This window comes from Chelon labrosus (assembly GCF_963514085.1).
Source record: "Chelon labrosus genome assembly, chromosome: 2".
Lineage (NCBI taxonomy): Eukaryota > Metazoa > Chordata > Actinopteri > Mugiliformes > Mugilidae > Chelon > Chelon labrosus.
Window position 1 is genome coordinate 30700456 of NC_140338.1, and position 23041 is coordinate 30723496.

Here is a 23041-nt window from a genome sequence, read left to right on the forward strand (position 1 = left end):
TATACGCACACTTAGCCTTGTGACGATCGTGTTTTTTAAGATGCTTTAAATCACTATGTCCTAAAGGCCAAGTTTATTGTCAGAATAGCGGTCCAAGCTATAGTGGTGAAAGGAAGGAATATTTCTTCTTTAGGAAATTATTCATCAATGGATAATATCCTGTCGTCTAATTCCACACTAAGAACACTGTTGCGCTCCGGCTTGTTTATTAAATTTAAAAGGCCCAAATGAATTACGCACAAGTGTCTACTTTGATCTGTATGAATTAGAACTGTAGTTGGATGTGCTTTTTAGACGGAGATAATATCAGTCCCACAACCAATTAGTGTTTAGAATAATTTATTAACAATGAAGCCATTCCATTTTCTTGTTTTTTCATGGAAATGTTCATGAAGGGAAAGCAGAATCACCAGCAACCAGTCTGTTTTTACTCCGTCTCTTCCTGTTTCATGATTGTTTTGCAATGTGTTTTTTGTAACTCTGAGTAAGTCATTACGACAGTGGGAAACCATAGCCTGTAGTTGTAGGACTGTTCTAGTACTGTTTATATTCCTGTTCAGAGATGTATTTACAACGAAATGCACAGAAAACACACATTTCCTGGAGTCACAGAAATGTTTAATTGCATTACGTAGGACTAATGAATAAATAAATCTGTGGGTGTTGCATCCAGGTATCGGCTGCAGACAGTGAAGTCTCTTGCTGGAGTGAGCCTTATGTTGAGGCTTCTGTGGGCCTGTCTGAGATGGGACGACATGGCGGTCAAACCGTCCGCTGCTGTTGGCACAACACGTACAGGTAAACCCTCTACTCTTCCAAAATGTCAAATACCAATGTCCTTCATTCTGGGAGAAAGGGGAACAAAAGTGTAATGCTCTATTAGGTAATTGTAAATAAAGCAGCAGCTACAGCTCAGATCAAAATTCAATTTGGATACTAAGGGTTGTTTTTATTGTCATATTCACCAACCTGTGTTGTATAAAATCGATGTACCTCGCATTTCTCAAAAAATGTATCAACTTATCAGCTTCTCTGCCTTTCTAAGGACTGAATTGTATCTTTTTTTATTTATTTATGCAGTCATTTTTAAACTTATGATGGCCCAAAAACAAAATACTACTGCAGATTATGTCTAAAAAAAATATTACCTTCAGTATCATTTGGGTGTCATTGTTTTTATGTTGGAGTGCATTTCCTCCATCTTCTCGGGCTCTCGTCCTCATCACCATACAAACCCAGCCCTATCCCCACTCATTGCTACAGAGACTTCAGATACTGAAATAACCACCACCGAGATCATTAAGCGCCGTGATGTGGGACCCTACGGCATTCGCTCCGAGTACTGCATCCGCAAAATCATCTGTCCCCTTGGAGTGCCTGAAACTCCTAAAGGTAAATGCAGTATTTATTCTTGAGTAAACACGATAAACATGAGGATATATTTATATATATATATAAATACTCTGCTTCAACTCCCAAGTCTATCAGTTATCTGTTTGTGTAGCTACCCATCAGACACAAGAGACAAGAATATTCATCTATTGACTACTGACGCATGTACCCACATAATTTATTCATTTGCCCACGTGTCCAATATTCCAGAAACCCACACGCCTCAGAGGAAGGGTCTGCGATCGAGTGCCTTGCGGCCCAAGAAGCCGGAGCCTGCCAAGCAGACAGGCCCAGTGGTGATTGAGACCTGGGTGGCTGAGGAAGAGCTGGACCTCTGGGAGATTAGAGCTTTCTCAGAAAGGTCAGAGGTCAAAGATTTATGAACATATGTCCTGGAGTGTCAGATATTTTTCAGAATGGTGATCTACTCTCTAAAATACCAAATAATTTCTAAAATGTGAGGGAAGTAAATGGCTAGAATGATATTTTGATCTAACTTCTATTTTTTCTGTGTTTCTTTTTAAGATGTTTGTGATGTCCTGTTTATATGATGGGTTCTTTGTTTTCACTTTGTAGGGTGGAGAAAGAGAAAGCGCAGGCAGCAGAGCAGGCCAAGGTGAGCGGGGTTTGATGCAGTTGACATGTGATAATTTTTACCAAAATTATTAGCCATTATTTTTTATTAGTTCGAGTAAGGCTTAGATCCTTTATGGGAGAATAATAATGCAGTGATACCAGTGCATCAACTCATAATATTAATCATGAATGCACTGGCTTTTTTATTGATATGCTGACCAATTTATTCACCCTCTCAGAAACGTCTTGAGCAGAAAGCAGGCTCAGTCACAGCTACCCCAACGGGGACTCCTGCAACACCTGCTGCAACGCCCAAAGTCATAGTTGGTTCACTGTCAGGCCAGGGCACCCCGAACACCAAGGTGGTACTGTCTACCAAGATGGGCAACCCCGTTACATTCCAGCAGAACAAGAACTTCCAGCAGTCATTTGCCACCTGGGTCAAGCAGGGGCAAAGCACACAAGGTACATTACAGCTAAACTGTTGACGGTGTGTTTGTTTTTGCTCTCGAATGCTTATTACTCAACAAGACATTCTTAAATTTACTTTTTATTTTTTACTGCAAATCACATAATTAGGATCATCAGTGTTTTCTTTAGATGTGATATTATTTCAAATTTACAGTTGTAACAACATTTGTCTGATTGTTTGCTTCATTAGGAGCGGGCACAGAGACCACCGTGGCCACATCTGGTGGACACACTTTCCAGATTACAGGAACTTCAGTCGGCGGAAAGGTTGTGACCACCAAGCTCCCGCTACCTGCCAACAGCAAGATCGTCACAGTCAATGTGCCAACTTCACAAGGAGGTACGGCTGTTTTTTATAATTCACACCTTGGAGGTTCGAGGAGGGCACAACTTAAATTTATTCAGTGTCATCTTTCCTTCCATAACCATTTCAGGATGCATGTACTTTTATTTTCTTTTCTTTACCTCAGACCTACATCTGAGACATTTAAAATGTGTCAAATTAGATGTGGCTCATTAATAACATGCCAACCACACACACACACACACACAACGCTCTAGAAGGACTGAGCCCGTCTTCATTCGTTTTTAAATGTCGGTGCCAGTTACGGCACGCCCAAATATTTTAAACTCAACAAAAAAGACTTTGCTTTGTCTGCGATTGTCACTGTCAGTTAGCCAAGTACACTGGGAGACATTTTTTAATTTCTAAAAGCTCAGTACATAATTTTTAAATCGTATGTCATTAATCGGCTTAGGCCTGTCTAAATTAAAGAATCATTTGAATTATAATAACATAGCTATAGCCATTATTTTCTCATAACAATGGATTAAACGTGAAGTATGAAAGTGACTGCTTATATTAATGTACTTACATACATTTCACCAGTCTCTGTAGAACTTTTATTGTTTGGTTTCACTGTCACCACTAGATTTGGAAGCAGCTATCTTTGGTGATGAAATAAAGGGTGACATTGGACAGAAGCACAACTCTAAACTGACACTAAGGCTGCTCTGCTGCACGTGAATGTCCTGATCTGTATCAAACCATTCCACTGCTCACTTTGTGCTACAGTAGCAGCCTGGCCTGCACAAGCCCCGCTGTGGTGCCCACTATGTTCCAGCTTCATGAGTCAGCAGCTTAGTTTGGTGTGCCACACCATGTCTGGTTGTGTCCTGTCGGCATGGTAATCTATTAGGAGGCTGTTATTTTGGTTGGAGGGTTTTTGGGATGGTACACTTGTGTAGTCTGCGGATTCAGAATTGTACTATCTTAACTTGGGTGCTTTTTGACACGTCAATATTGACACCCTGGATGTGACGATGGCTTGTTCTGAGCACCTCCAGGCCTGTCTGTGGTCCTGTCAAATTACCGGTTGATGGATGTTGTTCAAATCTCAGTAGAGGCGGTCTGGCATGTTGTCATGCTTCATTAAAGCTGCTGACAGCTCTCATGTAGGTCATATTCAGCATTAACAAAACCCGGTACAGCTTGGCATGTTGTGTGTATACTCTGTGGAATTTTCAAATGAAAATGTGCCATTTCACGCTAAAAATTAGCTTTGGTTAAAAAACTAAAAAAACAAAAAAAGCACACAGCTGTTTGTCTGGGAATTAAGAACTCTCTACTAATATTTATTCTTTAACCGCCTTGACAGTCGTTTCTGTTCTTCCTGCAAAGTTAACAGATACTTGGGGAACAAGAAACGCCTAATAAAGTCTTTATCTTAACTGTGATGCAATGAGGAAAACTATAAAAATTGGAAGTAAAATGCAGCAAAAGTATAATTTTCTAAAGACCTGCTTATATAAACACTGCAATCACCAGATGAAGAGAATGATACTCACCAAGAATACAAAGAAAGTGATTTTTCTTACTTTTGAAGTTGCCGTGAAGGAGAAACTAAGTTCAGGTGGAGTGTAACCATTTAATGGACATGTGTATTTATCCAGCATGACTGTTGGGTGCCCTGTTTGTTTTGGAAGGGCTTAAGGAAGTTAGGCAGGAAAACAAGTTTACCCTGAGGTCTGCTTCCCAGACAGGTAGCCCTCTATAGTAGGATTCCATTTTTCCTTTTTTCCCCTCCGTCTTTTTGAATAAATGTGTACCTCTCCACTCACCGGAGTCCCAACTCCTCGACCTCTCCAAACAGCTAGTCCATAGAGAAGCGTGTTTGATGTGTGTGACCAGAGCAGCAACTCCCAAGTCTTACGACCGGGCTTAGCGTCTGTGTTTGAAGAGGGAAACCCTTGATGTATAGGTTTACCTGCTCGGTTGCGGATGAAAAACCGCAGCAAGAAGGCAGCAGAGGAAAAAGAGACACACTTTCATGGTTTCCATTTCTGCCATCGGCTTCACGTGAGCTCACGAAGGCAGAGAACCTGGTGAACAAATATGAAATGCTCCCTTTGTCAGGTTAACTTTAAGAAGTAGGATGTGAATTCATGCATAATTTATGAGGGGTTTCAGGTATGTTGGGGGAAACCCAACTAAGCTTTCAGTGAGTGTTTGAAGATTTTGTTTACCTGCTCAACTAATATTTAGAAATGCTGTGATCAAAAGCTGGCCCTCTAGCAAAGAGAGAACTCCACAGATAATGTATTGAGTTGTGTTAATGCTAGACTTCTGCACAATTGCTCTCTTGTAGTCACTTCTGTAACTGTGTTAGGTACATTTAAGCATTTTTAATGCCACTGCCTGCCAAGGAAATGTTTGATGAATGTATTTGTTTTCTAATATTGCTATTCTTCAGGCTTGTTCCTTCCCTATAGCAATTTTTCTCCTCTTATTTCTGAAAGCTTGCTCACACTTGTGTATTTGTACTCGTCTTCACTCTGCAGGTGTGGTTCAACAGAAAGTGTTGGGTATCATCCCCTCCAGTACAGCAGGCGGTGCCCAGACCTACACCACATTCCAGCCTCGCACTACCACACTCAACATCAGGCCTAATACGCCAGGCTCCCAACAGCAGGTACAGCTTAGTCTCAACTGTAGTCTGTACATCTCTTCTTTAATTATGTTTTTTACTTTGATTATTGGCTTTGTCGTTATAGTGTTCACATAATTGTACACAGATAATAAATGAAAATGTATATTGGTGTTGTCCTTAGTTTACGTTTTCTTGACAGTTCAGAAAGCATTTCTGACTTTGAGATAAATAACTATCAGTGTCTTCGCAAAAATATCTCCTAGGTTCTGACTAGTGGTGGTCAGATCCGTCCAGGAATGACAGTGATCCGAACCCCAATCCAGCAGACAGGGGCAATGGGGAAGACAATCCTCCGAACACCCCTCATGGTCCAGCAAGGTAATGTACTGTGTTTAAAAGGCTTTTAGATGAACAAAGGGGACTGTGGCATAGTGGTTAGGAAAGCAGGTTTAGGGCCGTGGGGTCACTTGATTCCATCCCTGCATGTTCATGGCTGAGGTGTGATCACTTGGAAACATAAAGAGACAAATGACTTGTATGTGTTTATGTACAATGTATACATGACAAATAATACTGATTTGATTTAAGAGTATATTCTTGGTCTCCTCTAATGCACTGACAGCAATAAACTGCCTTTGTAAGACAGTTTGAGTGTTGCCCAGTTTCTCCGTAAAATACTGATACAACAGTGGTGATTCTCTTCAACTACATGTGTATTGCCCGCTCCTTATACTCTCGCATTGTTCTTCTCCAGGTCAGGGTGGACAGCAAGTTGTGGCACAGATCATTCGTGGCCAGGCAGTTTCCACGGCAGTATCAGCTGCCAGCCCTGTTGCCACAGTCACAGGCCAGGGAGTGTCCAGCCCCAACGCAGCAGGCCAACCAGCGGGCCAAACACCACCCGGCACCCGGGTGCAGGGGCAAGGCCAGGTTAAACTCACTGTGGCACAGCTCACCCAGCTCGCACAGGTTTGTGTGGGAGAAATTTAAGAATGTACTTGTGTTGCAGGGTCAGAAACTTTCTCTAATATTTAGCTACTTCTAAGCTGCTAAGAATGTGCTTTTAGTGGCTTCATCTGTTCTTTCCTATGTCAAGTTTAGTTCTGTAGCCTAGTGTAAAATAGATCCATTTAACGGGCTACAGAGACCCAGAGAGGAGATGTCCCCTTTAAATCACGACCCATGAAAGAAGGAAGTGTGTGTGTCCACATCGACTGATTTATGAATTATAAAAAAAGTGCATAAAATACAAAATTCTATATTCATATCTAGCTCGATAATACCGTGAAACTACATAAGTCGCATTTTTGTTGCTTTTTGAATGACTTTTCTAATATCATTTGGCGTGACTTTCTCTCTTGGACCGACTGTTGGGCAATAAAAGCAAATAATCAATAGATGTACAAAAACCATCAATGTGTGCTGAAAATTCACTTAAACCAAACAAACTGGCTTGTTTGTAGATAAATAAGTGTAGATGGTGTTGAATGGTACTCATTTGTTTACACAGGATGTAGTAGGTTTGACAGCTTAAAAAAACCCCACCAACTTGTAATGAGGTTTGAGGTTTTGAGGGGGGAAAGGGGATTACTAAAATGCCTCCATGCTTTAGATTATGGGATACAGTCAACATTTCTCTTCACGGGCAATTTATTTTGGATTAGACTGAACTGTAAAATGTGATTCACAAGCTTTTCTCTCTCTGCTCCGCCTCCCACAGAAGCAGCAGGCTGGCTCTAGTGTGGATCGACAGGCTGGCGGTGGTACACAACAGGCTCTGACGGTGATGGTCCAGGGTCAAGGTCAGACGGCGGGCCAGCTGCAGGTCATACCTCACGGGATGACCGTCATTCCAGGACCTGGCCAGCAGCTCATGCAGGCAGCACTACCTAATGGCCAGGTGCAGCGCTTCCTCTTCACCCCCTTGGCATCAGCTGCCACCCCCACATCAAGCACAGGTATGATGAGAAACTAGCATGAATTATTTAACAAATATGGAGATTAGGACTTTATATCCATCTCTCCACTAAACTGAAGGGACCAGAAAAGAAATATAAAAATCAAAAATAAGAAAAAAAGAAGGTCAAATCCAAACCCAACATATCTAGTGACAAAATGAGATTTATGTGGTATTATATGCCCTAAAACCTATTTTCCAACTCTATTATCTGTTTGCAGCATTTTGTACTTGATATGTTTGTAAAACTAGATTTTCTTTAAGTTGAGCTTCTTCTAAAGCAGTTTTAAGACTGTTATATACTCTGCGAGAAGAGAGAAATTTGAACCAGAATGAACTTTTTCCCTTGTTCTAGCTGCCCTTGGAGCGAGAACAAATTTCTCACTTCTCGCAGAGTATGTAAGAAGCTTTGGGGTCTCTGTCTGCAGTATCTGTCATATTGGCATTCTTTTGACCATCTTTGAACCTCTCTCTCTCTCTCTCTCGCATTTTCTCTTCTCCTTTTTCTAGCCACATCAGTTCCCAGTCAGCCCAACTCCACCTCCACCAAAACCCCAGCCCAGCCTGCACAGCAGGCCGCTGCACCCATCCAAGCAGGAACAACACCACTGGCCACTACCAGCACACCTTCATCGGCCACCCCTCAGGGCCAGTTGCCCCCTCAGACACAGGCCCATATGCCCATCCAGTCTCCCACCTCGCTGCAGGTTAAAACACAGGGAGGAACCACCCAGCTACAGGTGCAGCAGACGCCCCAGCTCATCAGTGTGTCTGGACTGCAGCAACAGGTACAGGTATGATTAGCAGGGAAACATAGTGACTGATACAGAGCAGTTAACGTCAAAGTTGCTTATAATCAACAACCTTGCCAGTTTATGCCACACTGGAACTTGTTCAGGTTGAGCTGCACAGCATGCAGCACGAGAAGCGCTGTGCGTTTTTCAAACTTTTTAGTTTTTCAGCTGATGACGGTATGATCTAACCCCCTGAATAAATATTTTTTTGAGTGCATAAATGGAACAATTTTTTTATTTGTGAATTTGCTTCAGGTGTTGGCTCAGCTGCAGGCCCAGCAGGGTGGAGGCTCTCTGCCACAGCACATCAAACTGCAGCTTCCTATCCAGATACAACAGAGTGGGACCACCTCAGCTCAGGGAGGACAGGTATTGCCACCATCTTGCTGTTAAGGAGCCTAACGTATAATACCATTATAAGACATGGCTAGGGGGTATTGATACTAATTCAAAATGGAAAATAGAATTTATATTTAGGCTACCCATTGGTCGCGTTAACCGAAAATTTACGTTAATGGTGACGGATAAATCGGAAGGCAATCTGTCATTTTGACAGATTGCAATTCACACTCCAGACCACTTGGTGGCGAGTGAGCATCTTAATTGGCTCTTGTCCCTCTTGATTAGTAGTGTAAGAGTCGGTTAAGTTTCGTTTATCTGCCGGCCGACTGAGTGGCTGCTGACTCTCGGTTAATCAGGGATCCACGAGCAGCAGTTATGAGTCGATTAAGTTTCGTTTCTCTGCGTACGTGAGTAAGCGAGTGAGTGTCTGCCTTAGTTTGCTAGTGGTCAAGTCGTGTAGTACGTTTTGTTTCTCTGTCGAGTGAGATGTAAGATGTTTGAATGGTGCCGTTTATTGATTATATGTCACTCAAACGTGGTAGGACTCAACTGAGCCGGTTAAACAGACTCTAGATTCATGATTCTTGAGTCGTCTTTGATGGCCGGTTATATGAACAGAATCTTTTTTTTCCACTGAATATTAATTAAAAATGAATGCAAATTAAATGCTATTGAATATGTCATTGTTATCATTAAAAAAATAAAGTGATGGGTAAAAATAGGTTATGACGGGATTTTTATGTCCCTGTCGGTCAAAATGACAGACAGCGAAAAAGTCTAGCGCAACCTCAGGGGTACCTGTAACATTTACCAGCAACAATAAAATGTATAGAAATGGTTGTTATATAAATGTTTTGAAGACACGCAACATTTCATTTAAATGGTAGCATCATCTAGGCGACATGTACTCATAACATAAGTTGGAGAAAAAGGCAATCTGAGCCTTTCTTCTACTGCCTTTGAGTAATGTTCACCAAAACCAAACATTTGTATATTAAAATTATACAAATCCAGCTCCGTTCAGAGTACAAATTTGATCCCTAAACTATGCTCTCTGCACAGATTGGAAATGTGGTTACCATCCAGGCAGCATCTGTCCAGGAGCAACTACAGAGGATCCAGCAGCTCAGAGAGCAGCAGCAGCAGAAGAAGAGACAAGCCGCAGAGGCAAAGAGAGAGCTGGCCCTCAACGCAGCCAGCCAGAGCGACATCATTCAAAAACAGGTGCGTATGTGCACAAGCAGTCATCATCAGGTCATTTTAGTCCAAAACTGTCGGTCTCCGAGCCATCGGTACACAAACACTCACCGTTCTCCATCCGTCCTCTGAGTCCGGCTTTATTTTTACAACTCACCCTATGTTTCATTTTACTTGCCTTATTACTGCCAATACAATGCACTTTTCCCACCCTTTGGTTGAAATATTTTTTATGAATGTTGTATTTTTTTGGAAACTATTTCCTCTAAAACTGTAAATATCTCTGTAGTTAAACATGCAATTTATTCCTGTGGTGCTTGTTTCAGGTGGTGATGAAACAAAACGCAGTGATTGAGCACCTGAAGCAGAAGAAGACCATGACGCCTGCTGAGAGAGAAGAGAATCAAAGGTTTGCATCCAGATTGTGTCATTGTCTATACAGATGTAGGAATAATGTTTTGTTTGTAGCGTAAGGACAGAAAGAAGTTTTTATTTAAATGTTGTGGGTCAGAGAAAGGGTGAAACTTTTCTCTCTAGTCAGACTGGGCGTGTTACTGAAGCAGCATTCGGACAGAAATGATGTTTCATCCATCTTTTTCTTTGATGATGCCTCTCTATGTGTCCGTGTTCTTATCATGAATACCCGTTGTCTGACTCTCTGGATGTAGATAGTTGGGATAAAACTTCACATTTGGCTCCTATTTTACCCACAATTCTCATCCTTCTTTTACCGTTTACAAATCCCATTTTCTTTGGGAAAGGGTTAGTGTGGCCTTCAAGCTAGCAGCCTGCATGCTAAAAATGTAGCATCATTATAGCTAAGATTTGAACTGTTCGGTAAGTCACACTTGCTTATTTTTTGGTGAATGGTTATAAAAATTTCCAAAGAATATTTTACATTAGCTTTTTAGCGGTGACGGTATTGTGCTGTTTTACTCTGGCTGTGGCTTGTGCCACTGACACTGACTTGAGCTGATCCTTTCCATTTTACACAAATCTCTGTGGCTTGGGGTTATCACTGTAACTTTTTGCTGTAGCCACATACAGCTAGCAAATCCTCAATTGTATTGATGAGTTCAGTGAGCTCCCCCAGAGCTGAACTATAAGCCAGCTCCACCTCTGTGGAACCGATTATCATTAAGAACTGTATACCTCTGCTGTTGTACCAGACTCCTTAGTGTTTGGCTCTTATTTTGCGGGGAATTATCCATTTTAATGGGAGTTCTCAGCTCCACAAGCACGAATGTTCCACCAAAAAAAAGCATCCCAAGTTATTTTGCAGGTTCTCTGCCACCTAAGACAGTCATGATTGGTTAAAAAAAACACAAACAAGTGAGAGTAATTCTTTTTCCCTTGCTCAGAATAATAATGGGTTCCCTTTTCCAGCTCTGACACGCTGCTGCCCTAGGTTTGGCTGTGCAATACTAACAACTATAACATCTTCACTTGGGCGGTTTGTGAGCTGTCCTTTCCTCTCTCCATGCGGCTATTGTCTAACACCCTGTTGGGAGGTACAACACACAGTATGGGAACCCCTGGGTGTTTGACCACCAACAGCTGCATGTCCTTGCTGTGACCCTACAAGCAGCGAGACAAAGACAAATCCATTTATAAGTGGCATGAGCTGTACAGTAAAAACACACAACTCCTTCACTGATTATATACATTTCTCAAAAATGTAGGCCTAATTCTACCTCAGTTTCTTCCTTATGACTGTAACAATGATTAATATATCGGGATTTCTTTTTCTTTCTTTTTTTTTAATCAAACATGTATTCAGTAGTTATTTCCTGAAAGACAGCTGTTTGTAAATGACATGTCTCCTTTTTTATTTTTTACCATTGTCTGTAAGCTAAGTTAGGAATAATACAACCATAAATACCAAAATCAAATCAAGCAGTGTAATGTTTAAAAAGTCTTTCCTTCTTCCTTCCTTTATGTGCTGTAGATAGATAGATAGATAGATGGATAGATAGATACTCTGACCTATAATTGACCCTGACAACCATGTGTTTATGTCCACAGACGGTGTGTCAACACTGTACCCATTCACATAGACCTGAAATACCAAACCCAGACTACCGTGACATCAGTACAGCAGCTCTGTCTGTTTTCTGTCTCCGCTTATTTTTCATCCTTTTTTTTTTTTTTTCCATTTCTTCATGTCATCCTTTTCTCCCTCTTTTCCTCCAAAACACGAGTCTGTTAGCAATAACGCAGACATCAGCTTGCATCGTTTTGGTGTATCGCGTTGTATCAGTCTCCCCCACTTTCACGCTGCATTTGTAGTGTGTGCTTCCGTTTTTTACGCTGACCGATCTTTGACCTCCACAGCCATGGACGTGTTTGTGTGTTATTCACACGAACGTGCACTGAACAGCTTTCGATCTTAGTTGTGAATGTTAGCGAACACAAGTGAACATGCTCTGGACGCAGAACCATACATTATAGAGATTTACTGTCATAGGCTGAGATCTGATTTTGAGACAATGTTTGCAGTGATATCACCCGACAGTATAGAAGCCTACTCATAACCTTCATTTCCTCCACATTTTAATCTCCTTGTATTTGACCTTTATTCCTCCCTCGTTCATTTCTTTTTTTTTTTTTTTTGCGTCTTCCCAGTCCCTCTCTATCTGTTCATCTCTCACCATACCTCTATCCCAGTCTTCCAGCGCTCAGCTCTATTCCCTTGCTACTGAATCAGAGTTTTATGCAAATAAACACAATGGTCCCCTTAACATCTGCAAAAAATGTGTCTCCCTCACAAAAACAAGGGATGATGTCACAATTGCAGCTGCTTTAAGGAAGTGATCAGGCTGCAATGTTTTAACTTTATCTAGTTTTACATGTTTGTAGGTTTTCTTTTCGTTTTCGTATTTCATTTTTATTCAATAGTTCACGGCTGAGAAAGGAAACATTTAGGACACAGATAGGAATTGGATGCAAGTTAGGAACCAGACAGTCACCAGAATGCCACAAGGGCATGTATTATGAAGAATGCGCTCATTGTCCATTGACACGGACTGACAGATTGCATGTGAAAAGCAAAATTTTAATGTTTTGAAGCAGCCAATACCCATGCAGTCTGTACTTTATGAAACATAGAAGCATTGTTTGGATTAATACTCGCTCTCCGGCCCACTGGTGTGTCAGAGGGATACATTTCTTCCTCTGTGATTTCAGCCGTACTCACTTTCTGAATTCTAGCTTCAGATATGTGATAATCCTTTCCCTCCCAGTCCTTTTATCTTCCTCTTCTCTCTCAGCAGGAGTATTATGTGTATTTAATGTCTTTAAAATACTGCGAATGAGCCACAGCACTTTTTCCACATAGGCCTTCATTAGATTGAGTAGGGCTATTTTTGAGCTGTCTCCAAGGTGAGACTATGACTGTACACTTTCCTGCCACATTCACAGGTCTGTTCATCCTCCATATGAGCCATTTTCCTATTTTATACAATCTGAATTTATGATCTGCTGTAAATTTTAAGAGGTTAAGAAAATGTAACTCACTCTCCTCTCTTCTGCCTGTTCAGAATGATTGTATGCAACCAGGTGATGAAGTACATCCTAGACCGGATAGACAAAGATGAGAGGCAAGCAGCCAAAAGGAAAAAGAAGGAAGAGGTGGTGGAGGCAAAGAGGAGGTTGGCCAATGCTAGTAAACTCTCCTCGCTCCTTTACCGGCACAAAGAGAGCCTCAAGATGGAGATTCTGAAGAAGCGGGCACTTCTCGACAAGGAGCTGCAGCTAGAGGCCCAGGTATAAAAGAACAGGGATGTATACAAATATATAATATAAGAATCCATACGGTTTAAGAGACCCCCACCCCTGTTAAACAGTATTAAGCACAAATGGCAAAGTCTGACTTTCTTCCTTGTCGTGGTGTTGCCTCAGGAGGAGCTGAAGAGGGACCTGTTGCGGATGCGGAGGGAGAAGGAGAGAGCTCAGGCTGCGGCCCAGCAGGCAGCCCAGGCCGCCGCCGCCGCCGCTGCCCTTAACCAGCAACAGCAAGCACTGGCACACACGCACGGCACCTCTCAACACCACCTCACCACGACTGTCGCCTCGTCACACAAGAGGAAACGGGAGGAAGAGAGGGAGATGGCGACGACAGCCAAGTCCAAGAAGAAGAAGATGATTTCGACAACAAGCACAAAGGAGAGCAAGAAGGACACCAAGCTCTACTGCATCTGCAAGACGCCGTACGACGAGACCAAGTATGATGATACCTTAGTCTTTCCTCATCAAACTTACCAACTTAAAGTTTGGTATATTTATTGACGTACTGTGGTCTGGTTCTCTCCACAGGTTCTATATTGGCTGCGACCTGTGTACCAACTGGTATCATGGAGAGTGCGTGGGCATCACGGAGAAGGAGGCCAAGAAAATGGACGACTACATTTGTGTGGAGTGTAAACGGGGCCAGGAGACCAGTACAGAGGAGCTATACTGCATCTGTCAGACACCATATGACGAATCCCAGTAAGGGGCTGTTTTACTTTCTTGTGAATTCAACTCGCACATCTTGGCCTTTACGCTGTTTGTGCTTTGTACTCCAAAGGGACCCCGAATCACAAGTAAAAGTCCATTTTTATCTTTCCAGGTTTTACATCGGCTGTGATCGATGTCAAAACTGGTACCACGGTCGCTGTGTGGGAATCCTGCAGAGCGAGGCCAACCACATCGACGAGTATGTGTGTCCGCAGTGTCAGTCGACAGAAGATGCCATGACGGTCTTCACGCCGCTCACTGACAAAGACTACGAAGGCCTGCGAAGAATCCTGCGTTCCTTACAGGTGAACAGGAAATGTATATACAGTCACTGCACAAATGCACTTTGTTACAGTGAACTGCCTACTGTCTGCTACTGTGAATAAACTGGAAAAGACTGGTATTAAACAATGCCAAACAGACACTTAAACTCAGTTTTGGTGAATGGGCCCCTCACCTACCTACTAACATTTCCTCTCATGAATGATGGCAAGAAAGGTGAAAGTCAGTTCTCCAAAACACAAAGTGTATTTTGGAAGACTTACTTTCCACTACATCACAGCACATCTCTATAAACAAACATGCAGCAGTAGCACTAGAGTAATAGTTGTATTATCAGCAATAGGCCGAACACTAACACGGCTCCTTGTAGCCCCACTGCAGCGTAAGAGCAGCAAACAAAAGTCCTCTGTGTCCATCTTATCTGATGGGTTGGGTTCCCCTACTTGGACAGATGCCTGCCTTCAGCGTTTTTTTTCCCGAGCTTCCCTTTCTTTTCTCTTTCTTCTCCTCTGTCCAGTGGTCTGTGCGTGTTAGAGAAAAGGAGAGGGAACATCTGTGTTTTCCCACCTGCGTTCAGTGTCGTTTTCATGGCGCTGTTTGTTTTTCTTTATCCGTTTCAGCTTTCTCAAGTATCTTGTCTTTAACTTGTCCCTCCCTCCTCTGCAGGCTCATAAAATGGCGTGGCCGTTCCTGGAGCCAGTGGATACGAATGATGCCCCGGACTACTACAGGGTTATCAAGGAACCAATGGGTGAGTGGGGAACATGTGTGGCAGTGAATATCGCAAAAAAGGGTTACAACTGAATGACACTCATGTTGGCAGGATCCATGGTCCATTTAGTGTTCATATTTATGTGTATTTCGAGCATAACCTTTCTCACCTTTTGACTGCCCCCAACCCCCATTTTCCAAAGACCTTTTTCCACTGTTCCCACTTAGAACCCTTTGAAATAAAATGCTATCAATCAGAAAAATCTTGAAATTAGTATCGTTCAGATCTAAAGTACGGTACAGATTGTTGCATGTTTTAGCTCATTTACTAAAACGTGCCTTTAGACCAACAAACCTTTGATTTTTGGGCTTGATTAATGTGCCTGCACTAAGTCTTATTCATGGCCACCATTATTTTTGTTTGTGCTGTATGTTTATCTTGTTTACAATATTTTTTTTCACAGCAACTAATTTTTAGTGCTCATACCTAAAGCCATCTGTACACTAAACTGCAAAGGGGGTCTATGAAAACTACGCTGATCAGAATTGCTTCTCATTTGGACTGTTTATTGGTTCTTTTAGAAATTGTGGTTTGCAGATCAATTTATAAATTAAATTAAAAGTGTTTTGTAGGTGATGAGATGCGTGCAAACTCACATATATTTTATGGCTTGGTTTACTGATATGATTTACAACCTGCTTATGTAGCCGTGTCATAGAGAAAAATGTTAATCAAAGATTGCGACTATCAAGTCAGCTGTTTCAATACTGAGCTACTCAGTCTGGTATTGGGAGCTATCCCTGTTCAGGAGTTTGTGTCTATTTTCTTTCCATAATTGCTTTAGGCTTTGGAAGTAACACCCAGGCTCTATATCTTAAACATTAAAACACAGCCGCCTGGAGGCCAACAGGGAGGAAGCCCTCCAACTCAGATCAAACCGGCCATGTAAATGGGGACTTGCGTCAACAGGGCCTTTTTGAACTTCCATACAAACAAACCGTTAATGAGCTGGTCCGGGTCTGCTGGGCTCCCTGTGGAAAGGAACCAGCCCCACACTTAGGTCCTGTTGGCCTGGTCCTGGAAAACTCTAGTCCTCCCCTCTTCCTTCCATCGCAAGAAAAAGACCTTGTTGGTTTTCAAAAAAAAATAAAAAAATGAAAAAGAGCATTTGGCTGGTGTAGCTGCAGCCGTTGGTAGTTTTTGGAGGGCTTCAAGATGAAATCTGATCACAGAGAAGAAGGAGGTCTTTGATATTGACCATGAGGCTTGTTAGCCCCTGGCCAGCTGGGTGGGGGTTAAAGGGGTTAAGAGTCGGATATGTTTGTTTAAAACGCAGCTCTAGGGATGCCGTGCAGAGCAAACCACCGGCAGCAGCAGATTATATGAAGCGCTGTGGGTGCCAGTTTGTTTTCCAGCTAACTCAATCTTATTTTTTATCAGCTTTTACCTTCACTTAACTAGGTTAGTAACACTGAAAGCCCCTTTCAGGAAAGGGATGCCTAGAATTGAAAGCCTTAGGTTTTCAGTGCCTGCATTAATTTGTGTGAATTTTTGACTCAGATAATGACGCTCTCCTCAGGAATGACAAATGGTCACATCTCAGTAACTGATCTGGAAGGCTCAGTAGATCGAGGTTAATCCTGGCAGAGGGTTTGGATTTTTGGTGTCACATATAAAGTGATGCACTGTGCTCTCAGGAAACATATTTAAATGTCTGTCAAGCGCATACCACATAAGCTGCAATTACTTTGAAGCAGGCATGCTGATTGTGGAGCAAAGTCGATTTGAAAACCCAGATATTTATCTGCTGCTTCCGCATGTGTGATGTTCTTCTCCTGGCAAGAACTTTCAGTTAAATTTGGTGCATTTTCCCATGCTTTAATATTACATCTGTATGTATAATATTTAATCAAATGTATCTTTACGTCTTCTTCTTTTCTCAGACCTTTCCACCATGGAGGAGAGGTTACAGAAGCGTGAGTACATCAAGCTGACAGAGTTTGTAGCAGACATGACCAAAATCTTTGACAACTGCCGCTACTACAACCCCAGCGACTCGCCCTTCTACCAGTGTGCCGAGGTTCTGGAGAACTTCTTTGTCCAGAAGCTCAAAGGCTTCAAAGCCAGCAGGTAAGATGATGGTTATGATGATAGGGAGCTGACGAGGATAAGAATAACGGGTTTCAGCAGGTTGCTTTTTAAGAAAGGGAGACATTTTAATACCCTGCCTGGCCAAAAACAAAAAGTCGCCTCCTATTGGATAATTACTGCATGGACGATTATCTTTCGACTGGCAACAAGTTATTTAACACCAACTGATGCAATGAGTAGCTTCTCATTTCTTAAACAACCATGTCGAAAGACACATCCCATGGTCGTGGAAAAGATGTTAGTCTGTTTGAGAAGGGTCAAATCATTGGCAATCATTGGCATCAAAACAAAGAAAAACAACAGGGCTATGTTTAATAGTGAAAGTAAGAGCATTTCCACACGTACAATGTGAAGGGAACTCAAGGGATTGGGACTGAACAGCTGTGTAGCCTTAAGAAAACCACTAATCAGTGAGGCTAACCAGAAAAAAAGGCTTCAGTTTGCTAGGGAGCAGAAAGATTGGACTCTGGAGCAATGGAAGAAGGTCATGTGGTCTGATGAGTCCAGATTTACCCTGTTCCAGAGTGATGGGGGCATCAGGGTAAGAAGAGAGGCAGATGAAGTGATGCACCCATCATGCCTAGTGCCTACTGTACAAGCCTGTGGGGGCAGTGCTATGATCTGGGGTTGCTGCAGTTGCTCAGGTCTAGGTTCAGCAACATTATGTGTCCAAAGAATGAGGTCAGCTGACTATCTGAATATACTGAATGACCAGGTTATTCCATCAATGGATTTTTTTCTTCCCTGATGACACGGGCATATTCCAAGATGACAATGCCAGGATTCATGGGGCTCAGATTGTGAAAGAGTGGTTCAGAGAGCATGAGACATCATTTTCACACATGGATTGGCCACCACAGAGTCCAGACCTTAACCCCATTGAGAATCTTTGGGATGTGCTGGAGAAGGCTTTGAGCAGTGGTCAGACTCTCCCATTATCAATACAAGAACTTGGTAAAAAATGAATGCACCACTGGATGGAAATAAATCTTGTGACATTGCAGAAGCTTATCAGAATCAATGCCACAGAGAATGTGTGCTGTAATCAAAGCTAAAGGCGGTCCAATGAAATATTAGAGTGTGTAACCATTTTTTTTGGCCAGGCAGTGTAGTTAGAGAGTATCCACACTGAATAAAGTATCCTTACATGACGTCACTAGCAGCTCCAGCTGTGGTCCTTGAAGCCGACCCTGGCCTCTCTGGAGGTTTGGTAGACATACTTCCTCTAGTCAGGGCAAAGAAATTATACTCCTCAGAAAAATACTGAGGAATACTAATTCATTGACTCCTTCGGTTTCTCTGATTTGTGATTCAAGGGTCTGACATAATTTTTTTTTTTTCCTGTGCGCAATTTGAGTTTCCAGTCACACCCTTGTTCTGTATTTGCAGGATCCTCATATTTCCCTCATTCAGTTTTCAGTCAGCTGATTTTCTACCATTATCATTCTGCTTCAGCTTTCAACGTGTAATGGTCCCTGCTATTATTTGGTGTCAGCCAGATAAAAAGCCAAACTGATACATTTTCACGTGTTTTACCACATAGTGTGGGAAGTTGACCCAAACCTGAAGACTCAGGCATGTTTTGCTTCAAGCTTTGAGTCAGAGACTTACTGTTCTCTACTGTATGCTTGTGCTTTGATGCGCCCACCTCACTGCGCTTCCCTCGCTTCATCTTGTGATTGATTTAGGTGGATGCACACTACAAGATATTAACAGTTGAATTACATCTGTGTACATGGAATACTATTACTAATACTGAAATTATACGTCCTTTTAAGTTGATTAGTTTGTGAGGACATGGTTGAAAATTCTCCTTCTCTCATTTTAAACCTTTCTTTGAGAATTTTAGTTGCCATGTTTAAAGCTGTAATGTGGAACTTCTCTCTCCTCTGTGTGGCAGCAAGAATAATCACACAAACACTGTTGAGTTGGCCGATTGCCGCCACAACCAACCTGCCTCCGCTACATTTTCCTCTATGGTTGTTCCACTCTTGAGCTGTGGCAAACAGTCGTTGCGTAAAATGCATCGCTTCAGAATGCGCCACCGTGGGAATGTCGCCACAGACAACAGATTTAAAACTCCAGCATCTTAAGTACAGAGAGATTTACCTGACACTGATGAGGTTAATCAGCTTTGATCGAACTTGTTTGGCATCAGCTTCAATGTAACAGAGGCTCATTTCTATCTAAAGTCCCACACTGCAGCTTTAATTAGTTCACTAAGTCTTGTGGTTTGCATCCAGCTTTGTGTGATGGTGATCTACTTCACCCGCATGTATTGACCCCATCCATTCTCGCTCTCTCTCTCTCTCTCTCTTTTGCAGATTGTGATGTCAAACTCCTGGGTGCCGGGGTCACTCTTAAAACAAAAAAAAACAAAAACAATTTGCTATCCTGGATGTTGCTGTTTTTACTTGTCCAAAACAGCATTAAAAACCTTGTAAAAAAAATGCATATATTAAGCCACACATTAGGTGTGATCATTTTTTTTATTGTAAAAGCAAAAGAAAGGAAAAAAAAAAAAATCTACAGTCTACTAATGGCAGCCATGTTGGTAGCACAATGCATTCAAGGGAAAATGTATTTTCGTACACTTGCAACAGGTGACATTTTGTTTTCATGTTTGAGTTGGATGTGCTGCAGAATATAAGGTTTTGCTATTCAGTTTTTAAAGAAAAACTAAGAAATCTGACTTAGGCTTCACACACACACACACATAACTTATCTTTTAATTTGATAGATCTGTTTATTGTATAGGTCATACCGTGCTGCAGCAGAACAGTTTTACCTCATTTCTTAGCTGGGAACTTTTAAGGGAAGCATGCGTCAGTGGTTAGTTTCTCTTTACTGGCTGTAACCATGTATATTGCTATTATATGTTCATATTATCTTTTGTGAAGGACTATTTTTATGTTCTAAAGGAAATAATGGTAGAAGTTGTAAAGATAGATTGGAGAAAAACCTAGTTTAGCTTTCCTATTCTAAATACGGTGAGCTTGGCTGTCGGCCGTCTCCAGTTCAAAACAAAGTCCTTGTATATAAACGTAGTTGGGCCGACATCAAACTGCACATTTCAGTATCATTTCACCAACATGGCTGCTTGGGCTACGTCAAAGTGTCTGACCCACTGGCATCCAATACATGTTTTTGTATTGTTTTTTTTGTTTTTTTTTGTATTTTCTCCTAGTCATATTTTTGTCATATTGTAAAGCTTTTAATAAAAAAAGAAAACAAGAAGATGTTTTCCAACTGTTTTCTTCCTCCTCTTTTTGCCTCTTTCTGTAGGTCACATAACAACAAGCTACAGTCAGCAGCCTCTTAGCTCCTTCCTAAAAACCAGGTCAGAAAGACAAGACTTGAGGTTTCCTCTGAATGATTAACACCTGTGGTCCAAGTCAGGCTCCATCTGACCCCGAGTCCTCTCTGGAGGAGAACACTGGTGTCAAAGTGCCCCACCCTCCAACAACTTCATTGCAGTGCTAAGGGGAATGAAGTTTTTTTTCTTTAAAGTCATAAGACAGGAGTCCCACCTTCAGACCAGGAGCAGGGCAGCTGCAGATTCTTATACCCCAACCGGCCATTCCTACAAATGTAGCCCCTCCATGAGAAGAAAACTGCAGATGATGAAGCAAGATGGCAGACGAAGATGATGAGTAGTCTTATTGGATGTTCACTGGCAGTCTAATCTCAGTGCAGCAGACGCTAAACGTTCTGTAACTCATCACTATTTTTGTGTGTCCGACATAGCAAAGTGTCAGCTTCTTGTTCTCCCCCTCAGAGCTCTTTTGTTATTTCGTTATGCCACATTTTCACAATACATACGTCCCACTTGAGGTTAGTCCCGCCTCCAAATGGACATGGCCGTACATGTGCACCGTCACAATGTCAGAAGATGTTGCATATAAACCTTAATCTGCGGAACGTGCAGGCTTCATGATCATGTACAGTACTGTGAAGGTTCTCAGTCACTAAGGTCATGGTTTATCCAAAACAACAAGCTGAAGCTAGTCCAGTTTTCCTTGTTTCAGCTTGTTTTTTTAGATAATATACAGTACCTTGGAGTCCATTCTTCTCATATTTAACAGCTTCATGCCTTTAAGCATTTCGTTTGTGTTTAAGGAGCATATGTCACTCCTTGTCCGTCACCAGGAGAAAAAAAAAAAAAAAAAAGAAATAACTGGTCCTAGTTATTGTGTCCACTTTATTTTGACTCTACCCTCAGGTATGTAGCCCTGCACGAAGTTTGAGCCACCCTCATAACATAAAATTTGTCAGTTGTACATGTCATTGTACATGCCCTATCAAAGTAGCCAGATGCTGAGATGATCCAAGGTAGCTTCTTGGGGAAATTATCCAAGATTTTCAGTCAGTCCATTAATTAATTTAAGAGGTCTTCATTTTGTCTGAGGGCCACAATTCATTTCATGTTAATCTCCAGAGGGGAAACACCCAGGATGGGCCGCCCCACCCACCACATCCTGCCTCTCTTTGTCCTTGTTCTGAAATGTAAGTGAAAAAAATGTCAACGAATTCCGTGCCCTGTTAAGCTGTTTGAATATCTGAAGGAGGTAGAGGACCAGAGGTGTTGAAAAGAGCGTGTTAACTGTTCAGGGAAGGTGAACCTACAAGTACTGTACCCTTCTCCGTGTTCGCTGTCTCATCAGAGCTCTGTGTCTGTTTCAGTCGAGGGCTGGGACTCTACATCTCAGCCCTTATCTGTCAGCCACTTCTTCCAGCATATTTCATTGAAGCTGACAGGTTGGCTCACATATGTCTCTCAACTCGCCCTCAAAGCCTGGTTAAGTAATTGGATAATGGACTTTTCCACTCAGCATCAACTCAGTTATGTTGCGGTCTGCGGCAGCATGTCTGGGAGTAAACTTTGAGTGGGGACTGGGGAGTCTTTGTACCGTGGGGTTTGTATAAAAAAATTTTATAGCTGCATTTTTATCATATCTGGGAACATTTTTGTAATTTGTGATTATCAGTTTTGTAGGAAGGGAGCAGTTATGAGACACAATTCGTCTTTAAGTTAAAAGGTTAAACAACTGTTTAAAATTGGGGAAACATTTCAGTTTTAATCACAAACTTTATACTTTTTTGTGTGTTTAGGTAGAGTTGAGAGCTAATGGAGCTTCTGTCTTCTTCTTTGTCTTTCACGCAAATGTTCATCACTGTAACCTGATGATGATGATGATGAGAAGGAGGAGGATGATGATGATGCTGATGTGCTTTATCCTCTGTTTGTAATCTCTTGTATATTATTGCTGTCCAAATATGTAGAGTTGAAATTTTTTAGATGAGTAGAAACTTTTATTTTTCACTATTTGAACCAGCAACTAAGCCCGCCTGTATATTTTAACTATTTTTTTCTCTTTAATTGAAGTGAACTCTACATTTAAGTGAAGTTGCCCTTTATAGTAAAAGTGCTGCATATTGTGAGCATAACGGTTTTGAACGGGGTAGAGTGACACGGTAACTCTTGTACAGAGTTTTTCTTTTTTTTGTAAGAAACCAACCGATTCAGCATAACTTCTATATTGACATTGCATTTCTTGTATTATTTATTCATATCAATGAAAAATTCTCAGTTTTTTGAGTAATGTTGAAGAAACGTTAACAGCAGATAAAAAGTACTCTATGTTTTTAACAGATTGTGGCAACTCTGAAGAGATTCTCTTTTGTACTTGATAGGACATTTCATCCTAGATAATAAAGAAATGTTTTTGACAGCAGTTTT

General features: G+C 41.7%; 1 protein-coding gene across 5 annotated transcripts in view; it reads left to right on the plus strand.

The window, feature by feature from the left end:
* LOC311498633 (nucleosome-remodeling factor subunit BPTF-like) overlaps positions 1-23036 on the plus strand; it is a 44181-nt gene extending 21145 nt beyond the window's left edge. For 3 of the 5 annotated variants that reach the window (XM_084559298.1, XM_084559299.1, XM_084559302.1), the window contains 21 exons: positions 674-798; positions 1264-1392; positions 1603-1753; positions 1969-2008; positions 2208-2433; positions 2630-2779; positions 5281-5411; positions 5633-5747; positions 6124-6338; positions 7090-7327; positions 7837-8120; positions 8376-8489; positions 9525-9686; positions 9986-10068; positions 13199-13424; positions 13560-13882; positions 13974-14147; positions 14269-14461; positions 15105-15189; positions 17094-17280; positions 20587-23036. In XM_084559298.1, the coding sequence (XP_084415424.1) occupies positions 674-798; positions 1264-1392; positions 1603-1753; positions 1969-2008; positions 2208-2433; positions 2630-2779; positions 5281-5411; positions 5633-5747; positions 6124-6338; positions 7090-7327; positions 7837-8120; positions 8376-8489; positions 9525-9686; positions 9986-10068; positions 13199-13424; positions 13560-13882; positions 13974-14147; positions 14269-14461; positions 15105-15189; positions 17094-17280; positions 20587-20623 (3388 nt within the window). In that variant the 3' untranslated portion in view covers positions 20624-23036. Of the gene's footprint in view, positions 1-673; positions 799-1263; positions 1393-1602; positions 1754-1968; positions 2009-2207; positions 2434-2629; positions 2780-5280; positions 5412-5632; positions 5748-6123; positions 6339-7089; positions 7328-7836; positions 8121-8375; positions 8490-9524; positions 9687-9985; positions 10069-13198; positions 13425-13559; positions 13883-13973; positions 14148-14268; positions 14462-15104; positions 15190-17093; positions 17281-19625; positions 20556-20586 lie in introns of those variants that run through there. The other 2 variants (XM_084559300.1, XM_084559301.1) reach the window with 2 other exon arrangements.
* Positions 23037-23041: the final 5 nt, after the last annotated feature.